Below are 9,510 nucleotides of genomic sequence, written 5' to 3'. Positions count from 1 at the left end.
TTACCAAAAAATTTGGCAAGGCAGGAGTCACATTGGTTCTCTTACGAGAGAAGAGAGGTTAGATCTCCTTTTCTTCCCTCCCTCAAATTGGGCCTCTCCAGTACCAAGATGTTCATATCCTATTATCAGGGAGCTCCTCCCTATCAACTGTGATGTGCACAGTCTGTCCTGTACAGGTAAAGAAAGTACCCTCAAATAATTCCCCAGGGTGGTGAACCCAGATCTTTTGGCTTGGATCTTCTTGTGGTTTAGTATTTTATATTGTGGTTTCTATTGCATATATTCATACCCATCCCATGGGGCCAGGCAGGGAAAAACAACAGGGCCACCTTAAGGAAACTGCTCAACCAGACATCTCAGTATTTTCAAGGTCCTTGTAGGGAAAAACCCATTGCTCTGCACCTGGGGGTGAATGCAGAAGGAGATTACTGTCACCCACTCCTTGCTGTTTAATAGCCACCCTAATCTCCCACCGATCTGAGCCTTCAGGAAGGATCAAAGGGAATGGAAGGTCCTTGCAAGGCCTGCCAAAGAAACCAAGGTGTCAGTAAGTGTAAAAGAAGGGTGTACACCTGAAGGAAGGGTATAGATGAAAAGCGTCCTTTCAAGGAACTGTTGCTTTGAGACCTCAGACTACTTGCCTGAGATGTGTAGTCCAAGCTGAGGTTATCTTGTTCCCTCCCATCAGCCACATAAGCCTATCTTGAGCATGCAGAGTCCATTGTATGCCCCATGATCATGCCCACTGATGTGTCACTTGGGCCACAAACCCAGGGCCATATCAGATGCAATGTGTTCAGGGAATGCAAGCCGGCAAGAAATACGGTCTTGTAGGGCCTAGACAGTGTGGTCTCAGTCTGTGGGACGCACAGGGATGGCTAGGCCAAATCTGGACAAAGTGTCAACTGCAGCCAAAATCTGGCAGAACCTTCAGGATAGGACAAGGGGCCCAATATATCTGCCAAGAACACCTTGGCCTGCTGGCTCAAAGGATCTGTTCCTGGGTAGTATTTTAGCCTTGGCCAGGGTGTACCGGGGGGACAGTTTTTCTGTGCTGTGTCAATGTCTTATCATAGTCGCAGTCCATGTGTGTACAGGCCCAGTCTAGGATGGTGTCTGAATTTCCAAGGCTGTCCTCTCGTACTCATACATCTACTTGCTTTGGGGCCAAGGACAACCAGTCTCCTCATTTAGTTGACAGGTATGGTCTGCTTGCTGGTTATGTTTCCCTTTGTCAGTGGAGGGCTCCTCCTGGTGAGCATTCTCATGTTTAACAAAAGCTAACTAGGAGTAGAGCTGATTTTTACCCCAATGTCTCGTCCCCACAGAGGTCTTTTTTTACATGCCAGTCTAAGGCTTGCCAATGGCCCAACAAACGGCCAGACCATTAGCCACAGCCCATGAGTTAGTGAAAATACAGCAGAGCTGCTTTGCTGGTGTAGCCAGGGTAGTCATGCATACTGCATGAATCTGCCCATTGTGCTGAGTTTCCTTTACCATACTCAGTAAGGGACAGGTCTCTCTCAGGTTAACTGGCAGCCATACCCCATTTCACCCCAGTACAAGTTAACCTAGTGGGGCCATCAGTGAACCAGGCTCATGTGTAGTGTGGGAGATCTCTGTATCTGGGTCCCCAATGGGCCAGTGGAGGCAGCAGATTCTTCGGTGATATGCCTGGAAGGAGCAGGGGCACTCCTGAGACTAGAGAGGATTCCTGAGCTGCCACTACGCAGTAATTTGAGGCCTCTGCTCAGTCTGACATGATCAGGATTTCTGGTTGTATGACTACTTCGTGGTCATGACTCATGTGTTCAGTATCCACTAAGAGGCCAATAACTGTCTGTTAAAGGGTATGTATCTTTCAGCCAACTCCAGGAACTCAGAGGTCCAAAACCCCAGTGGGCACTGCTGGCCTGTGGCGGTGATTTTCTGCCACAGGTTCAAATCTGAGAGGCTGATGAGACCTGTAACTCAAACAGCAAATGTAGATAGGTGGGACTGAAAGAAAGGGCAGCCAGGGTGCTCTGTTGGAGGGCCTCCTGGCGTCCTGTTGGTCAGGCCCCACTTAAAGGTAACAGTCCAGTAGAAGGATGCCAGTAGCTGAACAGCCCACCAGTCACTGGGCATCTTTTTTATTTTTCAGGGCAGAGAGGCCCAGAAGTGTGACAATCTTCTCTGGAACAAGACGTTGTGACTCCATTATACCCAGGAATTTCACTTGGGTACTAGAGGTCCTTGTCCCTGTCTGTGTTAATGACCTAGCTGTGTTATGGCATGTGGGTCATCAGGACGTCCAGTCCATACTGGGTGGTGACTGTCTGGGCCCACCAGGAAAATGTTATGAAGGCTAGTACTCCTACTGGGAGTGAGACTTTTTCCAGTCATGGACTACCCATTGATGGCAGACAGCTGGGGAATTTAGGTAGTTCTGTGGAAGAACATTAAAGGGGTATTGCAACCCATTCCACATGAAGACAAATCAAGCCTGATCATAGCAGTGGAGAGGTTATGCTAAAAAGGCAATTGTGCGGTCAACTGCTGAGTACCAAGTTCTCTCAGCCTGGGTGATAGCCTCTGTGACAATCACAATGTCAGGCACCACTAGTGCCAAGGGTGGCACTACAGCACTGAGTGCCTATAATCAATGGTGAGATTCCAAGCACTTGAGGACTTGTGCACAGGCCAGACAGGCTACTGAATGGAGAAAGTCTCCTGGAGCACTTTGGCTTCCTTCAGCTCAGCAGTGAGGAAGGTTATGTCTTTTTCTCCTCCAGGCGGCTGATGTTGTTTTTAGGAGACAACTGCACTGGGCATTGGTTTTGTTATTATTAGTTGCCGCTGAGTCGATTCCGACTCATGGTGACCCCGTGTGCGCAGAGTAGAACCGTTCCATAGGGTTTCCGAAGCTGTGACCTTTCAGAAGCATATCACCTGGTCTGTCTTTCAAGGCACCTCTGGGTGGGCGCTTAACCATTTGCACCACCCAGCCACCAGGGAGACTCACAGTCTTCCACATGTCCCACTAAGATGGCCCTACTGCAGCAATTCCCATCAGGGCTTGAGAGTGAAGGTGAGTGGTTGTGCATCCATCCAGACAATACATCAATACCAATAATACATTCAGTAGAGGGACCATTAAATGAAGATCTGCAGGAGTCTGAAGGTTAGTTGGGCTTAGGCCAGGGTACCAATGTCAGCAGCCTCAGACCCAAAACCCTATAGTATTATCCGTTTCCCTCTCATGCTGGTGCCAGGGGTTGCAGTGATCACACTCCCCTGTGTACCAGTATCCAAAAGTCCCAAGAAGTGCAATTCTCCCTCAACTTTCCCATGGAACTATGACCCTGACATAAGACCTCCGTTGCCCCTTGAGGACAAAAGAACCTCAGCCTAACCCCTAGTGTTATTTATTTTTAAAGCTGAGAGGCCCGGTGTCTTAGTTATCTAGCGCTGCTATGATGGAAATACCACAAGTGAATGAAGTTAACAGAAATTTATTCTCTCACAGTTTAGGAGGCTAGAAGTCCGAAATCAGGGTGCTGGCGCTAGGAGAAGGCTTTCTCTTGGTCCGCTGTGGGGGAAGGTCCTCATCAATCTTCCCCTGGGTCTAGGAGTTCCTCAGTCAGGGACCCCAGGTCCAAAGGATGTACTCCATTCCCAGTTCTTCTTTCTTGGTGGCAGGAATTCCCTCCTCTCTCCTTTTAACTCTTGAAAAAGTTGTACTCAAACAAGGGTGGTAAATCCCACCCTAATCTTCATTAACATAACCTAATCATGTCTCATTAACATAACGAACAACTTTACTTCCAACTGGGACTATAACTATAGGCATAGAGGCTAGGGTTTACAACACATAATTATATCAGATCACAAAATGGAGGACAACCACACAGTACTGGGAACAATGGTCTAGCCAAGCTGACACAAATTTTTGGGGGGACACAATTCAATCCATGATACCCAGGTAAAAGTTGGCAGGGATCTCTGACTCCAGAGGGGACCACACCTGTATTAGCCACAGGGACCATTAGTGGGTAGATCCTAATGGAGCTGCCTGTCAGACCCCCATGATCTAGTATTTGGCCAATAGTTCCTTGGCAGAAAGTCTATCAATCTCCTCCTTTGAGATCCCCATTATCAAGTACCTAGACTGAGTCTTTTCAGGAAGGCCCTTCCATGGGCTGCCCAGGAGAGGGCACCCAGTTACCACTCTTCTGCTGGTCAGTCTTTGCTATCTTAGCAGCAGCTGTTTTTTCCACGTCTGGGAATTTGTCAGTTAAGATTCAGATTGTATCATGGACCAAATGACTTGACCTCATGAAGAGGTTTACCTGGGCTAGGTGACCAGAGAGAGCAGTATGGAAAAACCTAGAAATCTGAGTCGGGTTAACAGTCTCATGACCCAATTGTTCCCAATCCCTCATTATAGACCCAAGGGACCACCAGGGTAGTTCACAGGAACCCTAGAGCCTGAGAGCGTGGTCCAGACATATTTTTCAGGGGCAAGAAACTCTTCATAGGTGGGACAGACCTATCAGAGCCCAAATAGCACCCAGCTGAAGGAGGAGAGTCACAATGTTCATGCCCTCTCACCAGCCCCCTCCTCCTCAGGCAAAGTAAGGCTTCCTGTCAGGGCATCTGGAAAGAGGGGGTCTGTAATGACATGCCCTACAAGGCACCACTCCCTAAGTTCATCACTTCCTTCATTATGGAGGCCAACTAATCAAGGCTCTGAGGTCTCTTCAGGCTGCTGGGCAAAGTGATCCTGAAAGGCCCTACATTCTTTTTTACTGAAGGCCTGAAGTTCAATAACTTGCTGCATTGAAGAAGGTCTGTTGGCACCGGGGACATGCTTAGAGCTAACAACAGTCATTGGACTCAATTTGGCATGCAGGGTCTCTGTCAGTTTTTGGTCCCATCACCAGAGGACAATGAACAGTAGCCAAGGAACTGCTTTCCTAGCTTTCTTAGAGATGCTCTACTGGATTTCTAATTTGACCCACAAGATGAGCTCAAGGGAGTTGGGGGCTAAAGAGAAGGACCCGGTCACCCAAAAAGTTTTTGTATACAATCCTCTAGCACTCTCCAAGACCTACCGGCATGATGAAGTGTTCCAAAGAGCCCTGAGGCTCTTTGCTCTTTCAGCACAGAACTGTGTTTAACTGATCACTCTGCTCCCTGAGCCAATTCAGTCATGCAATCAGGTGTCCAGGTGGTCAATTAAAGCAATGAGCAAAACTGAAACAACCAAGCCCTTATTATTCGCTTACTGCAACAGTGCAAGCAAGAGGCAAAGAAGAGGCACCTGTTCACCAAATGTTCCATTTTCTTCCACAAAAAAGCACCTGAGTAAGGATGCAACATAGATGGGGAATGAGTAAGGATGCAGCGCAGATGGGGAATCCTCTCCCTGCTTCTGCCTCTTCATGAACCGGGTTGTGGGGGCTGGGGGACTGGGGAGTGGAAAGTCAAAGTGGAGGAAAGTAACCAATGGAGGTGCCTGGGCTAAGAAGTGGATATGCATATGAGTATGGCTGGCGGGGTAGGGGGGAGGTCCTGAGTCTTTGACTACAATTCCCTCCAGACACTGCAGAGCACTAGCGTGCAACACGTCTGGTGTGGGCAGGGCAGCTTCTCCCATGAGGCCTGCCAGTAATTACTTATGTTCAGGCCTGAAAGAGTACACATAGGATTCTGGCTTGGGGCAGGACTCCTCAGCTACTATAAGCAAGGTCTTGTGACTAATGCTGTGGGGCGAAAAGATAGAATATAGTCCCAAATTCCAGCACCCACTCAGTTGTGATTAAAGCAGAAAGATGTAAATAGCCAATTAAAGGTAAACTAAAGTAGGTACTATAGAATGGTAAAACAGAATATGGAAAGTTTTGCCACATTTTTGATCTTGTAAATGTCAGTAAAACTCTTTTGAGCATAAGCCCATTTCATATATAAATAACACTTAAAACAACTCCTGGAATAAAATTAGTACTATATAAACATTGGTCATTCTGTCTGTATTATTAAGATTAGAATTAGATTATTAAGACTAGAATTAACATGTAAACATTCAGATAACACCAGAATTAGAAATTAAAATACTATTTAAACAAAATACGTATACTCACGAATCATCTAAATCTGGCACCACACTTTTACTGAAAACCATATCAAGTAAAATAACTGAAAAACAAAAAGAGAAGACTAAATGTATACTTCTGATTTATCATTTGCTCATACTGCATGCTTAGTCATCTAATAAAATGTTTTGTCTTCGATGTTTTGACCAGAAAATCCATCAGATTCATCCCAAGGTACAAGTCAAGTAAAAGCACAGTGCGTTCATTTGTTTAATATTTACTCTGCAATGCAATTTCACTGTGACAGATAAATCCTATGCAGGATAGTAAATTTAAGATATAAAGGTTCTTTTTCCATATATTTTTCTCTCATCCTATTTTTCCATTTTATCATTCTACCTGTTTCAAGTAAAGACAGAAATTGTTCTATATTTCTCCTTTTACCTTAGTACCTCTAGTACGTCTTCAGTAAGAACTTTAAAAGCCATCCAAAATATTTTTTTTTTAATATTTTGATAGAAACAAAATCGAACTGCCCCTGTAGTACTTATGACAGAGCAGTGCTTGGCACATAGTGGGCACGCAACAAATGGTTGCTGAGTAAGTGAGCGCCGCGAGGCCGGCAGGAGGAGGCCTAGAAGGGTCAACACACTGCTGTCGCTGTCACTGCACAATCCCAGCGGTGTGATCGTGACCTGTCCTTGACCATCCTTCCCTTAGCCCTCGGGTGGTGAAAATCCTCCAAACATGACAAGAATCACATCTAAAAAGCCAAAGCAAGATGTGGCCACATGTTGGAAGGTGTCACCCTGCTCGCCTGTTAGAGGTGCCAGGGCTATGTGGTACCCTGCCACAAAAGACGAAGACGAGGGCAGGGCATCTTTGGGGGGACAGCGCGTATTTTGGTGGACAGCGCATCTTTTGGGGCCCGGCACCGGGTAGGCAGGGCAAGGCCGAGTCGGGGGAGGACCCTGAGGTGTCAGGACGCCGCAGAACGGCGCGGGGCCCGGCGTGGGGAGACCAGGAGCGTGCGGACGTCCCCGCGGACCCCGCAGGCCACCGCCGGCCGAGAGGCGACCCCTGGCCCTCCCGCCCCGCGCGCGGCCATACCTGTGGCGCAGAGGCGCAGGGCGGCCGCACTGCTCAGAGCTGCCATGCTCGCCGCAGTAGCTACTCCGCAGTGGCTGAGATGTACGCCGGCGCCGGCCGGTGCCCTCCGGAAGGGGAAGCGACCCGGTCCGGGCGCGGAGGGAAGCTCGGCGCGGAGTCGGAGGCGGGGCGCGCCGGCCTCCGCTCCCTCCCCGACCCGGCCGGCCTCTGCCTCTGAGCATGCGCGGACTGCGGGGAGGGGCGGGCCACTCTCGGTTCTCTCCCGAGCCCAGCCGGCCTCTGCCTGTGAGCATGAGCAGAGCGGGCTGCTGGCGCGAGATGGGGGAGATGCGCAGTCGCGTTATCGCGGAGCGTTTGTGCCCTTGGCCAACTCGGTGTTGCTGTGGGAATCTGGCAGCTGGGGGTTTGTTGCTTGCAGTGGGGAAGAAGGGGTGTGTACGTGGAGGAGGGGGCGAAAAACTGAAATACACGTTCTTAACTTAGTTTTAAACTTTGTATTGAAGATGAGGTAGGCTCCAAAAACGTAGTTTGAGGTTGAATCTTGCCAGCTCTTTACCTGCTACACCTGTTCAGTGAGCCCACCAGTGCGTTGGTTGGTGGATGAGACGCGTGAAGAGAGGCACGCCTTACTGTAGGGAGAAAAAACGGGGCCATGGATCACTGTGCTGTGTGATCCTGCTTACATTTCCAAAACGTGTTTGGAAGCTGCTTGAACCTGTTTCCAAAATTGGGCGTCTGTCTTTTAAGTTCCTTTAATGTATTTTTGCTAACTAAAGGAGTTCGTTTTAAAAATTTTGTTTCTCTTGAAAACTGAAAAAATGGAGTTGAGTATAGTATATCATTTTTAATGATTTTTCTCTATATTTTCTTTTTTAAAATAATACTGTGTTTAGGTGAAAGTTTACACAGCATATTAGCTTACCATTTAACAATTCTGATACAAGTTGTTCGGTGACATTGGTTATAATTTTAACAGTGTGTCAGCATTCTCTTTATTTCCATTCCGTTTGTTCCGTTTCCATTGATCTAGCTTCCCTTACCCTCCTTGCCTTCTCATCTTTGCTTTTGGATAAATGTTGACCATTTAGTCTTAGTTGATTGTTTAAGGAAGCACATTAGTCATGGGTGATATTGTTTATTTTATAAGTCAATCTATTATTTGGCTAAAGGTGACCTCCAGAAATAGGTTCAGTTCCAAGTTCAAACAGTATCTTAGGGCAACAGTCTCAGGGGTTCCTCTAGTCCCTATTGGTCCAGTGGGTCTGACCTTTTTGGGAATTTGAATTTTGTTCTACCTTTTTTTCCGATTCTATCTAAGACCTCTTGTTATGTCCCTGGTCAGATATGGTCAGTGGTAGTAGGCAGGTACCACCTGTTTCTTCTGGTCTCAGGTTAGAACGGGCTGTTAGTCCTACGGACTAGTTTCTTCTTTGAGCCTTTGACGTCCGTCCTTTTCTTTTGCTCCATTCAAGTAGAGACCAATAGTTGTGTTTTAGGTGGCTGCTCACAAGCACCCCAGGCGCTACTCACCAAAGTAGGATGTAGAACATTATTTTTATGAACTATGTTATGCCAATTGACTGATTTGTCCCACTAGACTATGGTCCTAAGCCTTTTAACCAGGGCTTCGAACAAGTTCCCAGGCCATGCTAATGCTGCTGGTTAGGGACCAGTTCTGAGAACCACTAGGAGAGCAGTGGTTCTCAAAATTCATTATACGTAAGTATCACCAGGGGTTCTTGTTAAAATGTAGATTCTGATTCAGTATATCTGGGGTGGAAATGCAAATTCTCAGCAGGGTTCGAACTGGAATGAACCAGTTTGAAGCCTTGCTTTTAACCCAGTAAACCAGTCCCATGAGTTGTTTGGGTATGTCCAGGAAGTTTCCATAAGTATGCCCACTATGTGCTTTGTTATACATATGGATATGAATTCAGCATGCACAAATGTGTATATACATATGCCTACAGATACACCTATATATGCAGGTACATACATGCATATGCCTTCCTATACTCATATATGCATACATATCTACCTATATAATCTGGCACTTTTTTTGATGTTACTGTTGTTGCAAAATTATATCTATAATAGAATTTACCAAAATTGTCTCTTTTTCTTGTGTACTTCTTGGTATCTTTATTTACTTTGGTCAAGTTGTGTGCCGACTTCACCCATATTTGGTATGGCTTTTTCCATCACCAAAAATAACAAGTGTCTACTATCTAGAAATGATTCTCCTCCTTCTCCTTCCATCCCTGGTAACCATCAAAGAATGGTGCTTTCTGTGTATTTATCTATTCTTGACTTTTTATAATAG

The 9,510-nt window shown here is 46.7% G+C and overlaps 1 protein-coding gene across 2 annotated transcripts in view; it reads right to left on the bottom strand.

The window, feature by feature from the left end:
- The window catches only part of TMX3 (thioredoxin related transmembrane protein 3), a 40,365-nt gene extending 33,067 nt beyond the window's left edge, over positions 1-7,298 (bottom strand). For both annotated transcript variants that reach the window (XR_002822823.1, XM_023724441.1), the window contains exons 1-2: positions 7,188-7,298; positions 6,126-6,180 (exon numbers count right to left, since the gene is read on the bottom strand). Coding sequence is in view for 1 of the 2 variants with exons in the window: in XM_023724441.1 (XP_023580209.1) it covers positions 6,126-6,180; positions 7,188-7,233 (101 nt within the window). In the remaining variant the exon portion in view is untranslated. The remainder of the gene's footprint in view (positions 1-6,125; positions 6,181-7,187) is intronic.
- Positions 7,299-9,510: the final 2,212 nt, after the last annotated feature.

This window comes from Trichechus manatus, unplaced genomic scaffold (genome assembly GCF_000243295.1).
Source record: "Trichechus manatus latirostris isolate Lorelei unplaced genomic scaffold, TriManLat1.0 scaffold00246, whole genome shotgun sequence".
Taxonomy (NCBI): Eukaryota; Metazoa; Chordata; class Mammalia; order Sirenia; family Trichechidae; genus Trichechus; species Trichechus manatus.
The sequence above is the reverse complement of the archived record's forward strand: the minus strand, read 5'-3'. Positions and strand labels throughout refer to the sequence as shown.